The 27630-nt window shown below is 34.6% G+C and overlaps 5 protein-coding genes and 1 pseudogene across 5 annotated transcripts; 5 read left to right on the top strand and 1 right to left on the bottom strand.

Annotated features, from left to right (window-relative positions):
- The first annotated feature begins 67 nt into the window (after positions 1 to 67).
- On the top strand, positions 68 to 3760 carry LOC108974230 (peptidyl-prolyl cis-trans isomerase-like). The gene is made up of 2 exons (XM_018941937.1): positions 68 to 499; positions 3258 to 3760. Exons 1-2 carry the CDS (start codon positions 233 to 235, stop codon positions 3684 to 3686), a joined length of 696 nt encoding a protein of 231 aa, XP_018797482.1. The 5' UTR covers positions 68 to 232; the 3' UTR covers positions 3687 to 3760.
- A 301-nt stretch (positions 3761 to 4061) lies between these two features.
- On the top strand, positions 4062 to 4731 carry LOC108974227 (peptidyl-prolyl cis-trans isomerase-like). Its single transcript, XM_018941935.1, has one exon. It carries the CDS (start codon positions 4062 to 4064, stop codon positions 4494 to 4496), a length of 435 nt encoding a protein of 144 aa, XP_018797480.1. The 3' UTR covers positions 4497 to 4731.
- An 87-nt stretch (positions 4732 to 4818) lies between these two features.
- Positions 4819 to 5579, top strand: LOC108974228 (annotated as a pseudogene).
- Positions 5580 to 5721: 142 nt separating this feature from the next.
- Positions 5722 to 6593, top strand: LOC108974229 (peptidyl-prolyl cis-trans isomerase 1-like). Its single transcript, XM_018941936.1, has one exon. It carries the CDS (start codon positions 5879 to 5881, stop codon positions 6194 to 6196), a length of 318 nt encoding a protein of 105 aa, XP_018797481.1. The 5' UTR covers positions 5722 to 5878; the 3' UTR covers positions 6197 to 6593.
- Positions 6594 to 7341: 748 nt separating this feature from the next.
- LOC108974204 (synaptic vesicle glycoprotein 2B-like) lies at positions 7342 to 13225 on the bottom strand. Its single transcript, XM_018941908.1, has 7 exons — positions 13002 to 13225; positions 10292 to 10616; positions 9247 to 9619; positions 8868 to 9188; positions 8658 to 8796; positions 8443 to 8599; positions 7342 to 7711 (listed from the first exon to the last, which is right to left on the bottom strand). Exons 1-7 carry the CDS (start codon positions 13057 to 13059, stop codon positions 7504 to 7506), a joined length of 1581 nt encoding a protein of 526 aa, XP_018797453.1. The 5' UTR covers positions 13060 to 13225; the 3' UTR covers positions 7342 to 7503.
- Positions 13226 to 17566: 4341 nt separating this feature from the next.
- On the top strand, positions 17567 to 27380 carry LOC108974250 (cytokine receptor-like). Its single transcript, XM_018941967.1, has 12 exons — positions 17567 to 17959; positions 19087 to 19169; positions 19271 to 19419; positions 19490 to 19601; positions 19701 to 19831; positions 21667 to 21841; positions 21919 to 22384; positions 22454 to 22757; positions 23636 to 24086; positions 24146 to 24257; positions 24325 to 24539; positions 24603 to 27380. The coding sequence occupies exons 1-12, from the start codon at positions 17955 to 17957 to the stop codon at positions 25712 to 25714; spliced, it is 3315 nt and encodes a 1104-aa protein (XP_018797512.1). The 5' UTR covers positions 17567 to 17954; the 3' UTR covers positions 25715 to 27380.
- The last annotated feature ends 250 nt before the right edge of the window (positions 27381 to 27630 follow it).

Genomic DNA, 27630 nt, shown 5'->3' with positions numbered 1-27630 from the left:
ATATTCAAGAACGCTGTCTTGCTAAAAAGCGATAGCAAAATTTCCATCACTAAGAAAAATGATTAGGTAACACTAATCTTGACCGGCAAACGGTAAATAAAATAGCTAATATTTTTTCCATTGTCCAGTAGATAAACCGGCTGCAAGTCTTTTCTTGGGTGTGTTCTGGAATTTGAGTGTACTCAAACATTAATCGGTCTTTTCTATTCGCACGTGTTGTTATCGAGTGAAAATGGCGCTTTTCGGTGCAACAGCAACACTGTTACGAGGCTGCTGCCGCCAGCAACGACCGCTCGCCATCTTGGCAAAAAAATCGAATTTTCTACAAACCGGAATCGAAGTCGGGCAGCTTCATTTTGAATTTCAGTCTCAAATAGGATTTCTTGGTGTTCGTTTCGTAAGTAATAGCAGTAAAAGCAATAAGGGCAAAATGGGTCTTCCCCGTGTATTTTTTGATATGACTGCTGACGGACAGCCGCTTGGACGCATCGTTATGGAGGTAAGCATTGCATTTCCAATCACCATATGTTAATGAAAATTTAGGAGATACATCATTTCATCCATGTAACCTAGAATTTTCATAATTTTAAGTATGTCTAATTAGCCGTCTAGAATTAAATGTGGTCTGAGTGAATAAGTGATGGTGAAAACGTTAAAATGTGTGAGGTTTTTAATCGAAGGAACAGTAACATTTTCAAGTTTGAGGTTATGATGAAATGACCAAATGTAGAAAAGTACGATTAATTTGAGAGAAATGTGTGATTAAATTGTAACTTACAAGTATGTGGATATGTGATATGTAGGTAGTTGCGAATGGCGGGGCCCCAGTGCAATTTCTCTACATCGTTGCGCATATGTATACATACGAGAATACACACGTAGAGCTTGCTTTCGCCGGATTTTGCATGTGTTGGTTATGCGGTGGCCGATGACGCCAACTTTTGGTTAAGTGGCCTGTTTATAATTTATTCTTTAGTATTTATTCTAATTCCATATATTGGAGTAAATCGAGTGATGTTTTTTTTGTTTTTTTATGTTTAAAGGCCGTTCCTTATTCGCTATCAGTATTTGCTATTAGTTCTTGAAGCGGCTGTAGTGGAGGCAAATGGTTTATTTAAGGTAGCGGTGACACGTGTTAATTTGAATAATCTAGAAAGTATTCTTTAAATTGCATTTCAAAGGGCTTAAGTGTTTTGATTATAATCGTTTCTATTTTTATTTAATCAGTTCCAATGATACATATGTCTGTTAATGGCCGGTTGGATACTCGGTGAGTGTTCATGCTGTTGACTTGAAATCGTGTAAATGCCGATGTTTGCAGCTCTGCTTGTATTATATTGAGAATAGGTATATTAATGTGTGAGTAATATTATAAAGGGGAGACTTATAGTAATTTTCCATTGCCTACCTTACCAATCTCACTTTTTAGCAAATCGTAAAAACTACATTATATTGTGTGTTTGATGGGTGTGCATCGATATCAATTTAACATATTTGTTATTTGTATATGCATATTGCACGTGTATACTTAATAAACGTGTATGGCCGAAATGACCATGTGACCTTGAGTGAACAAGTTGTAAATGGCATTGTACGATTCTAGTAAATGGTATAGGAAAGGGATGTGAATATGTCACCTACCTTTTGTATCTATAGTTTCAATGGGCAGTATCCAAAGTTTTAATTTTAAATATTGATTTTTTTGTGGTATACATGCTACATTTTTCGATTGAATTTGGTTTTATTTTATTATTATTATTATTAAATGAATCTCGGGTTATACTTTAAATCTAAACACGCATTTTTTTTTATAAATAACATTTTTTTTTATAAAATAGTAATTTTTTTTTACAAAATACTACATTTACTCAAATTGTATTTTAAAGATGTGTACGAGTAAGTTATCGGAATATCGTTTATTTATCTTTGAATAATATATAGTCTTTAGATGTTCTGTAGGTTCCATCTTTTTACCTTCACAAATTTTTTATCTACATAATTAGGAAGGAGTGATTTAATAAGAACTATTGTTAATGCTAAAAATATGTACATAGTAATTTTATAATAAATTATATTTAAATGTTTCTTCGGATTTTTCTAAAGGTTTATATATAAATTCGTTACCTGTGTACATATGTATATTACAATGTGTGGGTTATTTTAGTTTGATTTCTCGGGTAATCATTGGATTCATTACAATATTTGGTTTATTTATTGACAGACTTAATACCTCTAACCTTGTGAAAAAATTTAAAGTAAAACCCAGTTGACTGAAATTCTTTTACCTAAATAATTGCTGCAATTTCATGTTGGGCCATTACAATATTTGTATATTAATTTCTATGTCTGCGTGCAATTTTATCTCCATATGTATGAATAATGTAGGCAAGTTTGGTTGTGAGACAGCATTTATCAGGCAGTGAATAGTGTCGCGACGTGTCATGAGGCTACGCCTCCTGTCCTTAATTTTGCATGAACCGTTTGTATGTTTGGGCTAAATGTTGGGGCTTAATTAGATACTCCAAATGGTTGTAAATTTGTGTATTTTTATTTGGGAGCATAAAATTGTACTCAGTCATGCTATAACACACCTGCCTACATTAGCATCATTTTAAAATGTTTTGGTTTAAATATCAAATGCATGATCTGTATACCAACTGGAACGGCTTATCGATCGATAACAATAAATGTGGTAACTTTCCAAAGTAAAGGATTTTCTATAATCGAAATTTTTAAATTATTTATGTTATTTACCACCAGAATTATGCCACAACAAGGACAATATCTATGATATATAGTCGTATACAATAAATAATTTAACTATCATGTTAGAACCGATTGTCATTAATGGTTATTTTACCCTTTTTTTTTTGTACCTTTCTACAATTCAACAAATGTCTTTGCTACTGTAGGTGGCTGATTATTGAGTCATAACTGCATACATGTATATGAATGTTTCACTTTGTTGTTTATTATAAACCGCTTATAAAATAGCTTACGTAACGCAAATTTCATTTGATGTCATGTTTTAGAAACAAGTATTCGACAGAGGCTTTGTTTTTTACTTCTGAGATTATTAAACCATGTATGTATGTATGTATTTTGTAAAAATTAATTTATTACAATTGTATTCATGTGAAAATGTTGATATGTAAAAATTATTAGTTTAATAAAATTATAATTTGGTATAATTAGTACTTATGCAGGAGGTTCCTTTATATATGTTTGTACAAAATTCTTATACATCGTTCTTGTAGCTTCGAACAGATGTTGTGCCCAAAACTTCCGAGAATTTCCGTGCCTTGTGCACTGGTGAAAAAGGTTTCGGCTATAAAGGATCGTGCTTTCATCGAGTCATACCGAATTTCATGTGCCAAGGCGGTGACTTCACACAACACAATGGCACTGGCGGCAAATCAATCTTCGGCAATAAGTTTGATGATGAAAATTTCACTTTAAAACATACCGGACCCGGCATTCTATCCATGGCCAATGCTGGACCAAATACCAATGGATCGCAGTTTTTTGTATGTACCGTGAAAACTACATGGTTGGACAATCGCCATGTCGTGTTTGGACAGGTGGTGGAAGGAATAGATGTTGTGAAACGTATCGAAGCACTTGGTAGTCAATCGGGCAAAACATCTAAGAAAATTCTCATCGAAGATTCAGGACAATTGGAATAAAACAATTCAAAGATTTACAGATTTCGAATAATTTGTGTAAATTATGTGAACTTATATTAAATTAAATTAAACTATATAGCTTATCTTATTTCTATGAGATTTTGTAAGGAACACATTTGGTGTGAAATTTAACGAAACTCTTTGTATGCAAATTTGACACTTGGAAATATGTGTGTTTATGTGTAACAATGTTTACAATTTTTTGCTTGCGTTTATTGGAGATTGTTGTGATTTTGTTAATGAATTCATGAATGCTAGTTGCGAAATGTGTTAAATTTGACGTGTGTTGGTGTTTTGTGTAATCCGTAAATAAGCTAAAATTATTAATGAAATCCTAACATCGAAATTGCTAATCTTTATAAATAAACTTGTAATATGTTACAGCTCCGCCCCGATGTTGTGCCCAAAACTGCTGAGAATTTCCGTGCCTTGTGCACCGGCGAAAAAGGCTTCGGTTATAAAGGCTCCTGTTTCCACCGTGTGATCCCCAACTTCATGTGTCAAGGTGGTGATTTCACAAACCACAATGGCACTGGAGGCAAATCAATCTATGGCGCTAAGTTTGCTGATGAGAACTTCTCCTTGAAGCACACCGAACCCGGTATTTTGTCAATGGCTAACGCTGGACCCAACACCAACGGCTCGCAGTTCTTTATTTGTACTGTGAAGACAGCTTGGTTGGACAACAAGCATGTTGTTTTCGGCAAGGTTGTCGAAGGCATGGATGTAGTTAAAGCTATTGAGGGTTTGGGTTCACAATCTGGCAAGACCAGCAAGAAGATTGTCGTCGCTGAGTCTGGAGCGCTTTAAGCAGCGTTATAAACTAAACACAACACACTAAAATATAAATATATATAAAAGCTAAAAGAAATAGCTAAGTATAATGTAACATTCAAGCAGCATTGTCGCATTTAAATTTATCAATACTTCGACTTTCTAGTAAAGTGTTTGGAAACATGAGTTTAATAATGATTCCCCTGCAGTTTATTTTTTCTATCATGAGCGAATAAAAATTCAATTTGGAACTCTATTAGAATAATCACAATTTTTTGTTTTATTTTCAAATTTTTGCGAAGAATAAATTTTTTTTTTTTTTTTTTGTAGGAATAATATTCCTTCTAAACCTAATGTTTGCTGAGTAGTTCTAATATTTGAGCAGACATATCCTGGTATATGATATACATATATTATAATATGAATGAAATAATTTAGATAACTATATACATATTTTTAGTCCGAAAATGTCTATTGATAATGCAAATTTAATTGTTTTGCCAAAAGTAAATAAATTTTTCCGAAATTACAGCTTCGTTCAGATGTTGTACCAAAGACTTGTGAAAATTTTCGTGCTTTATGCACCGGCGAAAAAGGCTACGGTTACAAAGGTTCCGCTTTTCATCGCGTCATACCGAATTTCATGTGTCAGGGTGGCGACTTCACCGATAACAATGGCACTGGTGGCAAGTCTATTTATGGTACCAAATTTAAGGATGAGAATTTTTCTTTAAAACACGAAGGTCCTGGTACACTATCCATGGCAAATGCTGGCCCGAATACAAATGGCTCTCAATTTTTCATTTGCACTGAAAAAACTGAATGGTTGGATAATAAGCATGTAGTTTTCGGCAAGGTCGTCGAGGGCTTGGATATTGTGAAGAAAATTGAAGGTTTCGGTTCGGCTTCTGGCAAGACTAAGCGCAAGATTGTAATTGCCGACTCTGGTGTTTTGGAATAATGAAATTATTATTGCTCTACTGTTTTTAGTTTTAAACACATTTTGTGAGCTTGGTTTGGTTGTTGTGTTGGAATGATCTCGATGTCGACTGCGTTATTTAATGAATTTATTTACAATCTCCATAAATCATTTAAAATAAAATTATAAAATATATCAAATAGTATTAGTTATGATTTGGATTGCACTACTACATAAACATCACAGCTTTTACACGCATGTGCGCATATTTTTTTGGAAGCATTAAGGTACCGTTGAACTAATGGCATCAGCACATATTTTGTAGATCTCAGAATTTATCAAAAGATTCAATAAGTTTTGAGCTCAAGTGGCAAATGGTTATTTCCAGCTCCGTAAGGATGTTGTACCCAAAACTGCTGAGAATTTTCGCGTTTTGTGCACCGGTAAGAAGGGATTTGGCTATAAGGGATGCACATTCCATCGCGTAATACCGAATTTCATGTGTCAAGGTGGTGATTTCACGAACCATGATGGCACTGGTGGAAAGTCCATTTATGGCAATACATTCAAGGATGAAAACTTCAAATTGAAGCACACCATACCCGGTGTTTTGTCTATGGCCAATGCCGGACCGAACACCAATGGCTCACAGTTCTTTATTTGCACTGTAAAGACACCTTGGCTGGACGGGCAACATGTAGTTTTTGGGCAGGTCATTCAAGGGATGGAGGTCGTAAAGGCTATGGAGGCTTTGGGCTGTGCAAGCGGTGGGCCGATGAAGAAAATTGTCATTGCTGATTGTGGTGAATTAAAATAGATTTGAAAATCAATAATGTGATATACGAAGTTATACTGTGACTGTAATAGGTGTGAATTGAAAACACACATACGTAGGTATGCATGTTTGGGTGTGCACTAGCAGAGTAATTATATTTTAATAAGTGTGTTTTAGCGTTGAATTAAAATTTTATGGTATTATTAATCGGTTTCGAAAGTAAGTAAACTTGTATGTCTAATTAAATAGTGTTGAATCAAAGAAGTAAATGTATATTGTATACAAACATACATATGTGAAATAATTGATTCCAAGTTTAAAAAGTTTGAAACAAATTAAATTGGGCTGTGTTTCTTCTCAAAGAAAATAGTGTAAACCAGATTTTTTTTTCGAAATACATACATTTGGACAATAAAACTTTATGTCATCAGGCAGATAATCAGGTTGTAATTTATTTAATATATAATAAGAAAATCCATCATTCCTTCATACCGATTTACAAGCGATTTTATCCGATCAAAGATGGTTTTGTGGGGATTTAACCCCGTCTGGTTCGAAAATAACAATGAAATGGAAAATATATTAGTTTCGACTTCATCGAAGCTATTATATCCTTCATAGGTACATTTCTTATGGAATAAAATAGAAAAAAAAGATCTTTATATCGATTTTGATAGATCAGATTGTATGGCTAAAGTGAACCAATTTGAATTTTATTTTACAGATTATAGCGTTGCTTTGGAACTTTCGTGGTTTTTATCTTAGGCTTTAGTTTGATCGGCAAGTTTGTAGGACAGCTATATGCTATAGTGATCCCATATCGGCGATTTCCTGAAATGATCAGCTTCTTGGGGGAAGAAACGTGTGTGCAAATGAGATCAATATCTCAAAAACTAGATTCTAGATCGCGCTTATACAGACAGTGAGACTTACTATATGCTTTATAAGGAGTCCAATGCTTCCTTCTGATTGTTACAAATGCCGTGGAAAACTTAATATACCCTGCTTGGGGTATAAATGCTGTCCACAATGTAGTATTACTGAAATACAGCGCTGCCTCTGTGCTTCTAATTCTACTTCCGAAGCGCTACTTCCAAATTTCAACTCGGTTAGTTGTAACACATGGACTGGATGACATTATCTAATCTCAGTACTACACATAGTCAAAATAACTGTTACAACAAAAATTTGGACTAAGAAAAATATAAAATATTTATTATTTATGATTATTTAAATATATCTACGCAGTAAATGTTTCATCAAATTATCACCTTTTACTTAAATGAATTTATTCCAAACTACATTTGCGTGTTCAAAAAATTAACAGTTAGCTTGATTTAACAGGTAAGTTATGAAGTACTTTCCAAATCTTTTGGCTTAGCAACGGGGTTGTTGGAGCTCGGCAAAAGGAAACCTAAAGCGCCGGCAATGATTAGCGCCACCGCTGGGCTATAGAGCGCCAGCTCGCAATGTGTTTCAATGAGTAAACCCAAAATATTGGATCCCGAGACGCTGCCAATACGTCCGATCATCAGAGATATGCAAACAGCCATGCCCCTAAAAGAAATTATAGAATTTAATACAAATATTAAATTAAATTTAAATATGTGTACAATATTAGGTGTGACAAGGATACGTTTTAAAAATTTGTAAAATTCATTCATTTGATAGATATATGTAGACTGATTAGTAGATAACTTCGCCTATCTTAGAACCAGTATTAACAGCAACAACAATTCCAGCCTCGAAAACCAAACTCTATAAGTCATTCATTATTCCCGTCCTGTTATATGGTGAAAAGCCATTAACGATGGAGTTTTCTAGAGATAGGTACAGCGGAAGATGGTCCTTTGTGCGTTTGCCAAGCGCGATGCGTGCATTCGATGAAATGATGAGCTGTATGAGATATACGATGACATTGACATAGTTCAGCAAATTAAAAGACAACGGCTGCGCTGGCTAGGTCATGCCGTCCGAATGCACGAAAACACTCGTGCTCTAAAAGTATTCGATGCTGTACCCGCCCGGCGAAGCAGAGGAGTTCGCTTGGAATCTCCAATTGGCGCCACATAGCAAAAAGAAGAAATGATTGACTTATGACAAAGACCTCTGCTTTGAAGATGCTCAAATGGATTTAGTACCTTCACGACTTAACCCTACCTTTACTCAACCTTTACATATTTTATTAAATCCAATGTTCCGTAAACAGACGAAACCCACAAAGTATGCTTAAAATTGTTACATAACCCATTAACTAATTGTGATTTGAGACACATTCTATAATTTACCTTAAATTTGTAGGGAATATTTCGACAGAAATGGCATTGAGCACCGTTGTGCCAAGACCGCAGGAAAGCTGAATGACGAAGAGATAAATGGCCAGCAACGGTATTTGTATGGTAAAGGCTAAAATGCCACAAGTTCCACAAACAAAAAGGATTATAACTACAAGAAATAAATTATTAGATGATATTTGCGGAGAAGTCATATTGTGGGTACTTACAAAGCATTGGCTTTCGTCCAACTCGATTAATGACAAACATAATGGTCAGTAGCAGAGATACATATATAATTTCCAGGAATATGGTATGCATGTATGTTGATAATTCCAAATGCATTGCGCACCCTTCAGTCTGTCCATGCTGTCCATGTAAAAATATCACAACAACATTATAAACTCAACCATGTACCAAGGTCCCATGGTGGTACTTACAACTGCTTCCACACCCGTAAGATTTCCCGAACGTACGAATTTGATAATGTCACAAATGCGCAGTGGCTCGGTAAACTTTTCCGTATATTGCATGGTGTTATTTAGAATATACGGGAACCACATATAGACGCCGTGCGCGCTGAAGAATAATATATATAATATTAGACTACACAGAAAGGTCTTCCTCAAGTGCTCGCGCATAAAAAGTGGTGCGGTCTGTTGCCACATGGACTTCAGTATGGATGTCAGTAGAGATTTGTCCTTTTCTAAACCTTTCACTTTTGCTATCGGCGTGTCGGCGTCCGGCAGTAAGGTGGTAACCTGCAAATATTAGTAGAAAATAAAAAAAAGTCCTAAGGGAACATTTTTAAGCACAAACCTTATACGTGTTGTCACGGTCCTTGCTCTTAAGATTAATACTATGCATACACTTCAAGACTTCTATAGCTTCTTCGGGCCTGCCGGCAGTTAGTAGATACTTCGGACTCTCCGGCAGGAAAAACATTGACAAACCACATATAAATCCTGGCACACCGCAGGCCAAGAAATAAGAACGCCATGGTTTGAAAACTATGTTAATGAAGGGCACGTGGAATTCCCAGTTTTGATTGATGAATAGCCAGGCGATGACGGGGAAGAATATTGAGACAACTGCACTTACCAAAGCACTGCCTAACATTGCGCCACTGCGATATTTTTGGCAATGAAACTCTCCGAGGTAAGCGAAAATCGTCGCGGAGCCGGCCGAAAGTCTGTTGATAGAATTGTAGAAATATATATCTTTTGAACTATTTTGCTGTTTATTATTTTAAAATAATGAGTATGATTATTTTTTGGGATTCCAAGGGATTTACTCCTTTTCAGTTTATTTATCTCTTATTAGTAATCGAAACTTGGATGTCCAACTTCGAATGAACAAAACAGGAAAAAAGATTCCTGCTTTCAAATGTAGATTATTTAAAAAAAGAAGAGTTCAGAAAATTGTGGTTTTGAGAAATTAATAGCTTATGTTACCGGAACGGATCCGGGTTTTTATCTGACCAAGAACTCTCAACTCGGCACCGTAGGCATGGTGCTCAGGGGTGTTTTCAACAACATTGCAGATCATTTTTGGAGTCAAAAAGTCTAGCACATAAATACGAGTAATCTGCTCCACGACAGTCGGGTCTAGTAACCGGAACGGACTCGGATTTTTGTCCGACCAAGGACTGTCAAGACGGCACCATTCCTCTAAAAATTTTCAATAATGTTTTCTGTCGCTACGACAGAGCAATCGTAAGACCGAACAATCCTACCACAATTTTAATGGAGGCTAAATTTGAGCTATGGAATTCGAATGCTCTTCAGCTTCTTCGACCTACCTTGTTAGGCTGTCATTTCAGATAGTCTCATTAAAAATATTTTTATTTGTTTACAATACTCACAGTATGCCATTTAAAAAACGCAGCACAGCGAAGGTTATGAAATTTGGCGACAAACTTGAGAGCGCGGTAATAAAAAAGCCCATAAGTAATGCCGGTTGCATTATTCGCTTGCGACCAGTGGTATCGGCTAGAAATCCCCAAAAGTGTGAACTCGTAATGACACCGGCGAAGGCGACAGCACCTATTATGCCCTGCTCTCGGTGAGATAGATTCAGGTCACACTCTAAGACGGGCAGTGCAAAGCTAACGCCCACCGATTCGAGCACCACATTGTTGAGCACGAAGCCGGAAAATAAAATAACGAGTATGTTAAATTTGCCATAACCTGTGAGAAGATAAAACGTTGAAAAATATTTGTTATTATTATATATTAATTACTATTCTTTTAAATTAGCATAAAAATTTGCTTAGAATTCGGATTCGGTGTCTGTCTAACTGTGAGAGGTATCTTCTCTAGAGAAGTCAACATTTCTCAAGAGTATGCTTAAAAAACTGTCGATGCTTCAACTAATCACAACTTATTACAAAAGAGTATAAGAGGATTGTCCAGAAAGTAATAGGACTGAATCGATTTCAAAATATTTCTTGAACTCATCGTTACAATTCTTTAAAAATTTTCAAACTTGGCCTCTTCTGCGTCGATGCCGATTTCCAAGCATTGAAGGCGTCATGGAAAGCATTCTCTGGAATAGCTTTGAGAGTCGAGGTGCAAGCTGCTTGGATTCCCTCTATCGTCTCAAAATGCTTGCCTTTCATCGGTCTTTTCAGGCAAAGAAACAAAATTAGTCAGGATCATACCCAAACTTCCACACATGTTAAAATTTGTTTGGCACACTTCCACTCGGCGCAATTTCTGGTCGTCAGTGAGCACTTTTGTGATTATCTTTGCGCACACCTTTCTCGTGTTCAAGTTCATTGACCACAGGTTTTGATAAATTTAACATCTGGGCAATTAAATGAATGGTCGAAGTCACGGGTCTGCCAGCACGGTCTCATCAGCGACCTCTTCCCGGACCTTCAAAAAGGGCTGGTGCCACCGAAATACACCACATCTTGCTAAAGCAACATCTGAGTAATCCTGTTTGATCATATCAAACGTCTCTGTCGAGTTTGACACAGAATTTAATCGCGTGCCTCTGCTTTTTGCATTTCGGCTTGTACCACTCAATGATCAAAATGTTTGTCCTGACTCTCCAGGTGCTCGGAGACAACTGACCAGCCGCTCGTTCATTACCTAGGAACGCCCTCCACCGCAAAATAGCGATATTAATCCTATCGAGAACCTGCGGGTTGTTTAAGGGGTCTCGGTGGGACTAGGATCAAGTTTTAATTTTAAGAACTTTGATTTTTTTCGATCTAAAATAGGTTCAAAAACAGCTGTTTTCAGAATCTGAACGCGAATTTTTTTTAATTTTCAACTTTTTTTTTTTTTTTTTGGTTGTAGCGATAGCTGCACTCCTACTGATTAATAATTTATTTGGTGTTTATGTTTCAGATGTTCAGAAGAGTCAAAATCAACAACGGCACCGGGAGTCATCTGTTAAGATAGCTTTGTTTGGACGCCATTTTTAATATTGCAAGAATTTTTTTTTATTAAAAATAGATAATTTTTGTACTTTTCATAAGTGTATATGTAAACTGTAAAAATTTTAAATTGCTTGCTCTTTTTTAAACCTTAAAAAAATCCATGAAACAATTAATTTGAGGGTTCTAGACCATCGAGACTCCTTAAAAAAAATTATGCCAGTCCACCGAAAACAAAGGCGGAATTATTTACTAGATGTGTAGAAGTATGGAACTCCATCACTAAAAAAAATGTGAAGACTTAGTCAAAAGCCCAAGCGCCCAAGTTCCCAAGCGGATTGAAGCGGCAAATGCGGCCAAAGGAGGCTATACTAAATATCAAAGCAGTAAAAACTGCATTGTATCGAAATTGAGAAAGTTTCGTGCAAAATATTTTATATTTTCTTATAATAAATACTGAATAAATTTTTTACTCTTTTATTGTTTCAAATTATAGGCGGATTGCAGATTGTATTTGAAAAAAACTGTAATTCAATTCGCCCAAATTAAATTAACATTGGTGATTTTATTTGCATAATTGCGCTACATACTGTATGTATAAGCTCACAAATATGTAGGTTGACCAGTTGTCCTAAGCTTCTAGACAAGGTGTAAGCACTATGTTTCCTATATTTTGAGGTTATGTTACGTTCTTTTTTTACTTTTTCAGCGAGATATTCACATAACTTTTTTTTTTTTAATATGTACAAAGATAAAAGTAGTAGTAGTATTGCATAATAGATAACTTTTAACAGCAAGAAATTTTGCAAAATTCGGAAGTGTCGAAGGAGAAACTCAAAATTACACTAATTTTGTTTTGATGGGAATACCAAATTTGCTTTTTGTTCTTTCACTTGACGAGACACCTCGATATTATTATCTGCATGGATTCCTCACATAACCGCGGTAGACCGATCGTTAAAAATTGCAATATTCTCGCTTTTTTTCTTGGATATAACGGAAATGCAAAACTAAAATGTATGAATGTCCGTAAGGATCCGATGTTGTTTTACAACTCTTCAGTCTATTATTATTTTTTTCTATATTTTTAAAATTGTACTAAATTGAACGAATGAATTTCACTGTTGATTAAATATTATCCGACACTTATGAATTTCCACTTTATTATTTAGAGATAGAATCTCACCCGTTCTTTCTAGCGCCTCATCTATAACCACAGTATCCTCTTTATTCTCTCTCGCCATTTTGTTGCTCGAGTCACTTTTTTTTAGTTACGCGTTTAAGAAAAAAAAGGAACTTCTACACTTTGTCTACTTTTTAGATTTTTGCACTACGAATTCCCTCGAGGACCGCGACAGATTTATTTTTTGTCATCTGCGTTCAGTTATTCAACCCCATTGTTAACCGCCAGAAAATACCATGAGAGACTCGCTACGGTTTCATTTAAATATCTAAAAGTTAGAGAGATATGAAGCCAGAAGCTGAGATAGCATTTGGGTAAATAACTGTTAACATATTTTTGTTTCTATTTGTGTCGGTGCATCTAATTGTGTGCTTAAAATTTGACTGATTACTTAAGGGAAAAGTTTTATAAACTCTACTTAAGCAGACAAATAAATATAATTACAACTGATATACATTTAACGGTACATATACATATACGGACGTGGGCAAATAAATATGGTCTGCGGTCGGAGATAGGTAAAGCTTCGGCATAAAAAATCAAAACAGTTGTAATGCTATTTATATGAAAGTATTCGCGAAAAGGGGTACAGTTATGTTAAAACAGTACAGCAATAGTACAGTCGGCTGATGTTATATATTTGCCGTACACTCAAATAATAAATTTTGCCGTTAGACTAATGAAATATACTTGTAATGACGGCATTGATGTATGTACATATGAAGATGTGTAAAAATATATCCAAATCTGACGTCCGGTGTAAATCTTCTTGAAAATATGCACTCATATATTTCAATTAAATATTTTGCACGCTAAACCGTTATTCAAATAGTGTCAGAAAGCTTTGTAGTCTCGCAAAATAGCTCGAGTAAGCAAACGAAAGGAGGAGAGTTGTATAACTGCTGGTTTTTCCAGCTCAACGTGTTTAACAACGCTGCTGCTTTTTGTTTGTTCGTTTCGTCAAAACTTGAAGGGTGTAGTGAACAGTTTGTCTACTAGCATGCAGTTGGTATTAGCTTAAGTGTGATGTGACCTCAGCTAAGTTAGGCGATGAATAGTTTATTGTATTGGGAGCCTACGTTACTGCTCTAGCTTGAACCACTCATCACACCATCGCATTGGTATGAAATCAAACAGAATATTTGCTTAGATTGGCGAAAAAGCCGCACACAAACAAACAAAATGAATGTAGCAAATATATTTACATTCTTCGCAGCTTCTCAGACAAATCGTATTGTCTTTATCTTAAAGAGAAACATTTGAATGAAAGTAAACGCCGCCAGGGATTAGAATGGATTTGTTAAAAATAGCTTCTAGTTTGCGAAATTCCTCTGGTTGCTTAGATGTGAAAGTCTAACCTTGGAATTGTTTGTCGAGATATCAAAATTTGATGAAGATTGCCCTAAATGTTTTAAACAGTAGGTTCTATTATTTATTGCACTTGTACCATTACTAGGTAATTGACGGATATCTTCTTCCTGTTTGTACTCCTGAATATTCCTTGGATTCGCGCAGTTGCAGAACAGCGTTGAACATGAAATCATCAGTTTTAACCAAAAAAAAAAGAAAAGCAGACTTCTTTATTAAAGTAGACACCGCTTATGCGTTTATAGCAAAGTTAACAACAGCACGTCAGTCGTTCTTCCTTTTCGCTGGAGATTACAAGCGTAATCAAGATTTTCTCCCCGTGGTCTTTATAACGGAGTGGAGGTCTGCATTTTTTTCTGCATCCACCGGCATATGTTGCGTCAAAAACTTTTAAAGCTGGAGTGTTTTCATGTAATCGGAAGACGTGACCTAGCCTTATCCTCCACAGAATATTTCTCTCGAAAGCTTGTAACGTCGACTCAGCCTTTGTTCATCGAGATAGGACTTTACTTCTCAATTGCCTACTTAGACCGAAGTAGCACCTATTGGCAAGGATTATTCTGCGTTGGATTTCGGGGCTGATTTTATGGTTAGTGTTAATACTGATTCCAACATAGACGAAATTATTTACGACTTCAAACTTATGACTGTCAACAGTGACGTGGGAGCCTAGTCACAATTGCGACGACTGTTTGTCTGATGACAGGAGATATTTCGTCTAGCCCTCGTTCACTACCGGACCCATTCGGTTCGCTTCTTTATCTAGTCTAGAGAAAGCAGAACTAATGACGCGGATGTTGAGGCCATTGATATCAATATTATCGGCGTACAGCCAGCAGCTGTACACTCTAATATAAGATTGTATCTGCTCGATTAAGCTATGCAGCTCAAATTATTTTCTCTAGCAGTAGATTGAAGAAGTCGCACGGTAGATAGTCGCTTTCTCTGAAGTCTCGTTTGGCTCGGAGAGGTCTTTTGGTATTACTCAAAGTCAGTTTACACAGCTTCACGGCTTTTTTTTCAAGATTTGGCACATGGTGAATGCCACACTAATAAGATCCAATCAGTTTGTTGACGGTGCGATTTAATATTTCACACAATGCGCTCGATAGAGCCTTATATGCGATGATGAGGAGGCCTATACCGAAGTAGTTTGCGCAGATCTTGTCTGAAACAAGATAGTGATCCGAATCGATGTTAAGAAGAAAGGAAAGAAAACAGAGTTATCGAAAGTATAAAAAACTTTCCATAAAAAAGAAATTTAACAGGAAAAGAGAATGTGCCGTGTAAATTTTGTTAACCAATGTAATGGTTAATTTAGAATATAAAATTTAACTTTGTTGCTACCCTATATATAAATCACGAAGCGACTTAGGAACTGAGGCGTGGTCAAATCAAAGAGTGATTTTGTTTATTAAATTAAATACAAAATATATACAAATGTCTCATATAAAAAAAGTGTAAACATTTGGTTGTTAGACATCGGTAGAGCCAATTGAACCGACTACCTTCGAGATAAGATACAATTTGGCACGATTATGGAAAGATTCTTTTGCTTTCAGTTAATTGTATTTTTAATTGAGTTGAGCGTCAGATTAAATATGCAAATACATATTTACAGAATAAATAATATGAATCGATTTAGGAATAGTGAAAGTACATATACAAATTTTTTATATTTTTTACAAATTAATTAAACAAAAGTTATCGATTTTCGAGGATTTTAACACCATTTTTGACATACTTGATTTGTTAAAGTTTAAAAGATGCCTGAAAATCTTTACATTTGGTTTATGATGATGAGGGTTTTAGCACTTTCACCGAGTTTAATATTTCACAACTTATCTGAAGCGACGCCGAGCAATATTTACTAAGTGAAGTTATATGTATATAGTGTATCACCCAAATAGTTTATGACATTCGTATATTAAGCGTTAGTAAGGTTTCTAGCACTATATTTTTGCGAAATCGCGTTTTATGAGGGGGCCAAGATCCATCAAAAGATCTAGATATTTACACAAGTTAATTAGTGGACAAACAGTTATACATTACGAAATCAAAGATTTTGAAACACACACATCATTATGTATTTTTGTAACAAAAATTTTAAGACACAACTTGTGCATGTGTTTCAAAACAGGAAGCACACACATACATTTTGAGCAAGTAAAAAAAAATTTAAACGCACATACATTTGTATAAGCAAAATATGAATTGATTTTCTGCTTAGGAATGTCCAAAGACGAACATTCGATGTACGTCCCCGCCATGACCTACACTTCCAGAAACAATTTACTACTTACTTACTTCTCCTCTGCTACAAAATCTGGTCTCTTTTTCATTCTCTTAGGAGACATTTGATGTTAATTTTTGGCGGACTCCAGGCGACTTTTACTATTAAACCCATTTTCCGTTTCCACGACAGTCGTGGCTAGTAACAAGAACGGATCCGGAGTTTAAACAGGGTAAGGATTGTCAACTCGTTTCCATACCTTAAAATTACTTCAGGAACGATCTCTCACTATAAAACAACAACAACAATAATCTCATTTAAAAGAGGCCCCTTTCAAACAAATTTTCTAATTCCTCTGGCTTGCTTAATATGCAGCTACCGCATCTGCCTTAGATGTGTTTCATTTCCGTCTCATAAGAATTTTCTGATTTCAATTGCAGGTTTTCGAGTAAAATACTTAAAATTTTATATTGAGTAATAATAATAACTGACAATTTAATTAACTTTCGTTTATGTAAATGGCACTTTCAAATCAGCTCTTCTCAAGTTTTAGAATGTATTATTTTAAATTTCCACTGTCGACAAAAAATATGCTTTTTGCATTTATTGGTTCTTGTCTATGATAATTAAATGCAGATCTTTCACAGTTCAGAAGCAGAAACAGAAAACGTGTAGCATTCACAATGATGCAAGATTTATGTTGAGAAACTCAATTTATTTATGTTTCTAAAATTATTTTTCTGTTTAGAACAGACAAACTGATTTCATCAATATAATGTTCTTTTGACTTTTGATACAAGTGTCTGCACTTTGGATAAACACAGCCATTCACAGTAAAATATCTAGCGATTATTCAACATACAACTCGGTATCGATTATCATTTGGTATATATCGTGTTATATCAGCAAACACATAAAAAGGTCGTAAACCGCGCAAGCACAAAATAAAACTATGCAACAATCGAAAGTATTCACACACCATCGATAGGTGTTTTTGTAGTTATTCTGTTCGGTCGTACACAGTTCATAACTTAAATAAATTAATATTGTACTGTGCATTAGTGTTAAATATGTATTTTATTTAAACAAAAGAGAACGATTTATAACATGAGTGCCTTTCAAACAACAATTAATTGGTATTGAGTTATAGGCGTGAGAAAAAGCGATAAAAAAACAATTTTAGTGGTGTTGCGCCGTAATGGAGGCGATATTCTTGTGCGTCTCAAATCCTTAAATTTCAGATTTCAAATCGCCCGTGTTCTCAATAAATTCATTCATTGAATTATCTGGCTTTCGTATCGCTTTATCAATTCCAAAATTCGAAGAATAACACAGGAAATACTAGCTATCAAGCTATGAGGTGAGTACGGTGTGATTATTAATTTAGAGGGGCGCCGTAAAATGTATGCATATAAGTATATTTAGATAAAGTGTAGGTAGGTAATATTAAACGCATATGGATATATGTGTGTAAGTGAATGGTACACCAATGTAAATAGTAAGGAACAAAAACAGAAGCGACAAGTAGATATGCGCAAATATGTTTGTGCATAAGTTAATGGCAACAGAGCTACATATATTATGATAATAGCGTTTCTATGAAATAATGTGCAACAGTGGTAAACTTGTTTTTCAATACCAAATTTGAATTTTTTTTTTATTATGATTTCAAATGAAATATGTAGATCGCAACACAAGAAAAACGATAAAGCGAAAACAATAACAAATATGTATAATTCGATGAATTATTAGGTATGGGCTTAATGACTTTGAGTTCGGGGAATCGTTTTTTTTTATGCATATTAAATAAAAAGAAATATATTTTAAAAAGTTTTGAGTGGCGGAATATCACTTAAGAGTATGGCTCTTTAAACATTTTCTGAGAAATGTACTATAAGAGATTTTAGATTTCTTTTTGTTTTCATTAAACGCAAAAGCTTTTATCCATGAACTGTCTACTACAAATTTGTGAATTAATTTGCATGCTCTTGACTTTGTAGAACAAACATTTGCTAATTAATTGTATGCATGTAAGCATACATATGTATATTTTTGTTGTCTTTGAGTACGTTAATGGCGTACAAATTGTGGTAAATATGATAAACAAAGTCAATAAATTATATGGACCTTTTGATAACAGACTTTTTTTTATTTTTGAAGCTTTAGCAACTTACCTGTTTTCATAATTGTCGCTATAAATATTTGCATATTTCATCAACATTATCTTCTATTTTGTTTACCAAAAACATTTCTGTTTTTGTCCATTTTTGTTTTCTCCATATCATGTTATATAAATTTAATATTATGAATGAATAATATTTGAAAATTGTAAACGTGTAATTGAGAAGTCATTTTATAAAGGTTTAGGGTTTCTAATTTTTTAATAAGAGGAAACATTACAGTTTCAATATAATATATCCATCATTACCTATTTTTTACTGCAAAACATATTTTATAAACAATATCTAAAATTATTTTTTTTTATAGTTTCAGATGTCTTCTACTCACTATTATTTATTGCATATGTACACTATGTACAATCTCCAAAATTTTTGCGCAATCACCAGGTGGTATGTATTGCTAATTAATGAAAATATTTAATTGCAATTATAAATTTAATTTAATTATAAATATTTTTACATATTTTATCATCGTGTACCTATCTTTTCAGAAACCAGTCCTCGGATTATAATCGAAATTGGTGACAATGCGAATATCACTTGTCGCATGAATTTGAAAATGTTTGACGGCGAAAATAGTTCGTCATTATACTTCACGTCCAATGAACCAGAACATGAAGCTGCACTCACTAATATAAGGGTAAATAAAACTAAATTTAGCATGCAATGTATTATATTTGTAATTTATTTACTAATCTTATCCGCCATAGATCATTGACGCCACAACGATTGTTTACATGCTGCGCAATGCCAGCGAGCAGTTTACGACTTACACGTGTAAAAGTGGTCAATATGCAATTTCAAGCACAGACGTTATTGTCGGTAAGCTAATTTGTAACAAAAATGTGTTTGTACTTTATATATTTGGTATAATGATATTCAAATAAAATTCTTTACGCATAAATGTAATTTCCTCCGTAGGTACCAAGCCCACAGAAGTTAAAGATTTCAATTGCCAGGCATTTGACTTCACCTACATGACGTGTTCGTTTACAATACCACAAAATATGGTTCCAACCACATATAATTTGAAATATATCACACAAAATGCGGTAAGTTTTTAAAACACAATTTATTTTTAATATGGTATTGTTTTATAAAATGCATAATAATATTTATTGATATTTGTGTTTATACATATGCAGATAATATAGTAATAATTTTATTAATTGTGCTGATCAAAGGTCTTGCATGCGATTATTGCACTAATTGTTATGCATACAAACATTCTAACACATTTTTCGTTTTACATATATTATTATACCCTGAACAGGGTGTATTAAGTTTGTAACACCCTGAAGGAAGCGTCGGAGACCCTATAAAGTATAAAAGTATATATATAAATGATCAGTATGCTGAGCTGAGTCGATTCGATGTCTGTCTGTCTGTCCGTCTGTATATATACGAACTATATCGTTTTGAAATATTGCAAACGTCATTGTCTCTTCAAAAAACTGCTCATTTGTCGGAACTGCCGATATCGGACCACTATAACATACAGCTGCCATACGAATTTAGCAATCGGATTCAAGTTCTTGTATGGAAAACTTTTGCATTTGACGTGATATTTTCACGAAATTTGGTATAGATTATTTTATAAGCCAAGAAGCCAAGTATGTAATCTCCGAAGAAATTGTTCAGATCGGTTAACTATAGCATATAGCTGCCAAAGAAACTGAATGATCGGAATCAAATGCTTGCATGGGAAACTTCCTCATTTTACAATATATCTTCACGCAATTTGGTAAGAGTTATTGTTCATATAAATAATTGTATAGATCAGCTCACTATAGCATATAGCTGCCATACAAATCGAACGATCGGAATCAGGAGCTTGTATGAAAAACTTTTGCGTTTGACACGGTATCTTCACGAAATTTGACATGGATTAATTGTTCAGATCGGATATAGTAATCCTTCATATAGCTTCCATACAAACTGAACACATAGTTTCTAAAAGAAAGTCACCTGTGAATGGTATATTAGGTTCGGTGCAGCCGAAGTTTCTCTTTCTTGTTTCTCTTATGAATTATTTATTTACTATACGTTTGCATCTGGAGTATACATTTTAGACTAATTAATTACAATTTTCTAAGAAAAAATTAAATTTGCTATGTAGGAGTTTTTTTTTTATTTATTCACAGCAACATGCGTTATATAATAGAATGTGTATATGTAAAATTTACTGAATTTCTTAATATTAACTGCTGCTTCTAATAAAAAAGAATTTATTTTAACTTATTATACAAAATTATTTAGAACTAACATTAAATTTCTATAGAACACTTAAATGGTTTTGTGGAAGATACATGGATAAATTACTAATATAAACAATAATAATACGTTTAAAACAAAGGTTTAACACTATTTTAACATAACGAACGAAACATTTTTCTATTTGAAATGCAATTTGGCGGAAAGTAACATTAAGCACGTGAAAAAGCCAGATTTGTTTAATTGTATCCCCATATTGAATTCATACAACGATGTACATATAAGTAGTCATAGTCATATTATTTATATAATTATTTATTGATTTCCTATTACACTAATTATTTTTTTTTTTTTTGTGAATAATTACGACTTTTTATTTCATTTTGGGTTTGCATGTCATTTAATTACGTATATTTTATTACTAACATTGAATGATCGGCACGTTTACCACTACTACTCAAACTACTATGCAACTACTACTCGTTATCACACACACACCCACGCACAAACACACCAACTAAATTTGCATGCACTTGTGTGTCTTGTCTATACAATATAACTTTACTAATATGACACAATCGAAACGTAAACAATAACAAAAAATCAAAAAAAAAAAAAAAAAAAAAAAATTATAAAGGCAAGAACGGCTGATAATCGCACGATATATTCACAGAATTATATACTGAATTGTGTAAAGTTGGTGAAAGAAGGCGACAAAGCCACTTGTAACTTTACCTTGGAGGATGGCAGCTATAAGCCCAACTTTGAGTTTTACAACTTTCGCTTGACAAGCAACAATACACTGGGCGCGCTTACACAGAATTTCACCATCAATCATAAAGAAATTGGTGAGTGCAAAAAGCAACTAAAAAATATTATTTTTATTTTTACAAAATCATTTAATAATTCACACTTTCAATTACAGTTAAACCCGCTATTAGCAATTTACGCATTGAGGACATCTCAACCAACGCTTGTGAGTTAAAGTGGGAAATGGAGCGTTATTCTTCGTATAAGCTGAATCGTCTGCAAATGGAGGTGCATTTACAATCGCCGCACTATGAAAGCACGAGGAACTTCACGTGCAAGAAGTGTAACAATCGTGAAATGTTCAATTTGTCCATCGACGATCTGCCCTACGCCTACTATGAATATAATATAAGTTTGCGGATAAAGATGCGAATGCCAGCGGCAACTTGGAGCGATGCATACAAACTCGTTTTTCGCACGCTGCCGCTGGCGCCCGAAGTGCCGCCTCAAGTGGATGTGAGCAGTTTTTACTTGAACGCCACGCATCTGCGTTTGTTTTGGTATCCCACGGCGGTGTATCATAGAAATGGTACGGATTTCCATTATATTGTGAAGCTTACGCAGCAGGATGGCGTCCCAGTGTAAGTGCGCTATCATTACAAACAACTCTTTATGCATTAACTAACCTTTTTTTTTATTATTTTGTTTAGAAATCAAGCAGCGGTGCCTAGGTCCGTGCCCACTGTAGCCTTTCCCTGGAACAGCGCTCACAGTTATGATTTCAGCATTTGGAGCAGCAATGAAATGGGCGTGTCTTTGCGTAGTAGTCGCATATATGTGCCTGCGCTGCCGAAAAACTACGACGAGCGTACGCCGTTGGGTATTAGAAATGTGTATCACTCTTTGGATCGCACTTACACGTTGCTGTGGAATGCGCCGGAAGATGCGGAGGATTTAGAGAATTATACGGTTTTTTGGTGTCAACCTAAGAGCGTCGCTTCCAATGAGTGTCATGTATGTTTAAGTTTATGAATCTAATAGTTATTTCGAAAGTGTGATAAGTTTATGTTTTGGGGGTTCCAATTTTTTCTTTAAATCGCTTTTGTATTCGTACCTTATTGAAATTTGAGTGCTATTATATTGAAATTTATTAGTATTGACTTTATACGGGAAGTGGTCTTAAATATTTAAATTCCAATTCAATTTTTTCAATTTGAGGTTATATTTAACAAAGTTTGTGTGATATTGCTGCTGAGCTCAATAGTCTGTGTTTGTGTATAAAACGGATTCCGTAGCGATCACGTAAACTCGAACTGTCGTAGAAACGGTTGTGTTATGAAAATTCGAATTATTTTGGTTCTCTCATGTACCTATAAGATGCCCTTCAAAGGCGAGCGAGTCCATATTATTCACATTCCTTTGCTTATCTTTCCAAACACACTGTATGTTTTATTTAAAATTTATTATACATACATATATATAAATTTATTTTGGGGTAAAAAATTGTATTAAATGACAAGCTTATTTTCGTACATTGCAGTTTCACAAGTTCATTGCATTGTATGCACTAATTATGAAAACGAAACAATGCATCAGCTGATTTATACCAGAGTGTCATTTTTTTTTGCTATTTTGTCATTTAAAAAATTGAGCATTTTTGCAGGGTGTCATTTAACATTTGCACAATGTTGTTATATAATGAGGAAATATTTTCATCGAAAAAAACGCCATAATTTGATATCAAAATTTTTTCAGAAAATGCAAAAGAAAATACAAAAATGAAAATTATATACACCAAATCCGGGAACCACACTTCGATGCTTTAATGATAATTGTTTATTGTTAATATATATAAATGATAAATAACCCAAGAACTCCCTTGATATTTGCAGAACATTATCGGATTTACGCAGCTAGATAAGAACGCGCTGAATTTCACAATACAACACAGTGAAGCGTTGATCTTAGCAGTCGCGGGCAATTACCGCGATTATTACACGGGCATGCATTGGGCAAAGTGCACGGCCGACGTATTAAATGACCTCGAGAAATTAGAACCGCAAATTGAAGCAAAAGCATACTCGATAAACGTACGCTGGAATTTCGAGCACACATGCTCCTCGCTTATCAAGGGTTATACAATTAACTATTGCCAAATGAAATCCGCGAAGAAACCAAAGTGCGGGGGTAAATCCGAACGCATTAATGTGGACAAAAGAGACAACAAATATGAGATTACGAACCTAATACCAAATTCCCACTACCAAATGGAGATGTATATTTATTCCGACCTAAAGGAGGGTCCAAAAAGCAATAAGCGGATAATACAAACACAAGAAGCCGGTATGTATAGATTTAAAATTTTTAAAATTGTGAAAGGTTAATCCTTTTTTGTTTTACAGCGCCCACGCCACCAAGGAACCTTACCTTTGAGAACATAACAAGCCAGTCGGTGGCGCTGTCATGGCAGTCACCGCAAGAGGCCAACGGCAAAATACGCTACTACATTGTGACGTAAGTGCACGTCGTTATTTAACTGTCTAAAACCAAACCAACAATTAATGTTTCTTTAACATCGTAGCTATAATCGTGAAAACCAGACTGTGCACTGCAAAAATTTGACTGGTCCGCATTGCTTCGTTGCAAGTAGGCGTGGTGAACGTTACGGCATTGAAAATTTAACGTACACGCTGCAAAACCTAAGCAGCTTCACTAATTATAAAATTTGCATAAAAGCATTCACCGTTGCTGAATCGCTGCCCAGCAATTGCGTGGTTGTAAAAACACACGTGGGCGGTAAGTTTCTCATTAGCAAGCTTATATGTTGTATTTTACTAATTGTTTTTTACCCATTTGCAGTGCCCAGCAGCCCCACACAAATCCTAGTCAACGGAACAAACGAGTATGTGATACGTTGGCATGAGCCCGAAGTGCCGTCGGGGCGTGTGGATTACTACGAAGTGATTGTCGAAGTCAAATTGAGGCAAGTGCTCCAAGGTCGTTATATTTCGCGTATAAAAACTGGCCGTCTATGCACTATGCCCAATAGAAAGAATTGCGATAATGAGGATTACGAGTATTCAATTAGTATACGTAGCGTTAATATCGCCTATGCAAATGAGACCGATACAAAACTCGTGCAGCACTCCAAACAGTATCCTGAATATGACCAATATGTATCGTCCGACAATTATGAGTTGGGTTGCGCTGAGGCGGCGTTAATCTCACCGGTGTCGCCAAGTAGTAAATACATCGAATATAGATCGGATGCTGTTAACTTCTTCAAAAACCTTTGCAGTCCACCTGCCAAAGCTGATAGCAAACTATGGATTATTATATTTTGCATAATAATAGGCGCTTCATTTATATTCATGTGTGGTCTGCTCATTTATAGAAGATGTCATGCGATGGCTGATATTGAATGCAAGATGCCACAAAACTGGGAAGATTTGGCCAATGGTTCTGGCGACAAACTGCGTGAACATGAGAAGTTTATGAACTCCTCTGTCATACAAAATTATTATAATAGTGAAAATGGTAGTTTACTAACAACAAGCATTTCAAATGATTCCAACTACTCTTGCAATGGCACACGCTCTTCGGCTACAACAAAAAGTAGTTATTGTGATAGTAACACGAGCGATTATGGCAACAGCAATGCGACCGAGGATTATTGTATACAAGATCCCTTGACATTATCCAATACAGCATTGCTGACGCCCGTGCCAGAAACGGGCTACATGGCAATGAACACACCGCTAAACACTTCACCGGCGCTATTGAAACCCGCGAATGTGAGTAATATGTTGGATAATGGTTATGTGCTGCCGAATGCCTTGCCAACGGAGGCCAGCGAAAAGCCATTCATGATAGCTTTGGCAGCAGGCGATGGTTACGTGCATCCAAATAATCGGCATTCCTTCAATAATGCGAATATAACCAGCGCAAATTACATAACCGCTATGAGGTAGACGAAATAGCGACAAAAGAAAAGTGTTAAATATTCACTGTAATGGCGTACCAAAAAGAAATAGCAAGTGACTTCTGTTGCTGCGCAGCGCCGAGCGTGCTCGCGCATGTGCATTGTTTGCAGACTTTTGCCGTGCGTTCTCCGCATAGCACAAGTGAAAGCAATAAAAAAGTCAGACGTGTCTATTATTTATAAATTATAGCACAGTGGTGTTCCTTTCTAACAACAAAGCGAAGAAGTGAGGTTAAATTGTTATCCAATTGAGTGGTTAACATTTTTAATTGCCTTCACAGCATTCGATATTCTAATTGTTATGTAATATTTGGTTATAAAAATCTAACGAAAGTATAAAACACACCAAAAACAACAAAACAACATCAAAAAAGTAAGTGATGGTCACAAATCACATTTTACTACATCACAACGGTATTAGTAAATATTTATTATAGCTTTAAATAACAGTGAATTGGCGCTTGTAATTGGGCAACGAAGACTAGCAAATAGCAGAAAGTCATATGGAATTTCATAACCTCAATTTAAAAAAATTAAAAAATTTAGTTGTTTTTTTTTTTTTTTTGCAAATGCCCGCTGAAGTTTCTCTTTTTGCACAAAAAAGTGTTATTGAATGAAAATAATTTTTATTTTCTATTTTAGTCGAAATCAGTTTACTTTCCCCATATGTGTAACATGGTAATTTCTGATGTTTTTTGCGTTAAGCAAGGGAGTCTACAACTTTTAGAAAGTTATTTGCTAAAACAAAATTTTATGCTTTACAAAAACGGTTTTAATCATTTTTTCAATAGACACATTCATTTAAAAGTTATACGCAGTCAAAGTTATACATAAATCTACTGAGTATTTGTAGGTGATCAATACATGCTGTGTTGCTCATACGACATGGTGTACTGTATGAATGCTGTACTTTTGGTGTATAACTTCAACTTCTGAAAGAGTTGTTTAATGATTTGTTGTAGTGGGTGAAAATTCGTTTCAGAACATCAAGGTTGTAGGTTTGCTTTCCTAATGCAAAACAACAAAAAATCTAATATTGTAACCAGTTTAAAGTGAAAATAAAAAACTTTTTGGGAGGTGAAAAATTCTTTTTAAAGCAAAAATTTAAACTTCAGCAGGTGTCTGCAAAAAAGCACTAAATATGGGTAACAAAGCACACGCAATATACATATATATTATATATACAATAGATATTTACCTCGCTTAGCGTGAATGCATTACAAGCCAAATTCACTGTTCGAAAACGAAGTGCAGCTACCAATATAAATACGATATATAAATTATTAAATATATTTATGTATTATAAACACAAAGTCTGTCAAGTGCCTTTATTAAACAAATTATTAATTGTTTAGCTCTTTAATTTAGCTTTATGTATTTCAAGTGAAATACGCTGTATATAAGTATAAATATTATTTTTAAGTTATAAATATTATTTTTAAGCTTTCGATGCATGTAAATATATATAGTATTGTTTTCGTTTGACGTGAAAGTGAACGGAAGAACATAATTTTATTGCTAATTATATAAGTTAATGTGGCCTTTTACGCAATATTTGTATTAGAAATCTTTAGATTTGTAAGCCTCAACAGCATTTTTAGCCTAAATAAAAAAAATGTACTTGCAAGAATTAAAATGTATTTATAAAAACAACCAACAAAATGATAACTTAATATTTCCTGGCAGTTAACGCACGCAGTACGCTTGTTAACTATACCGTTATGTCCAAATTTTTACAAGGGAATTCACTTTAAAGAAAATCGTCGCCTAAAATGCAAAATAACGTAACATCACTTTTCATAAAATTACAGGCGAAGGAAAAACGTTATAATAGCAACCACTCGTATTGAAACATAATTTGAGTTTTGCTTATAAAATGGTTATATTGGGTTATCGAAAAAGTTT

Source organism: Bactrocera latifrons, unplaced genomic scaffold (assembly GCF_001853355.1).
Source record: "Bactrocera latifrons isolate USDA-ARS-PBARC rearing strain unplaced genomic scaffold, ASM185335v1 scaffold_54, whole genome shotgun sequence".
NCBI classification, from domain to species: domain Eukaryota; kingdom Metazoa; phylum Arthropoda; class Insecta; order Diptera; family Tephritidae; genus Bactrocera; species Bactrocera latifrons.
Note: the sequence above shows the minus strand (reverse complement) of the source record. Positions and strands in the feature narration are given on the sequence as shown.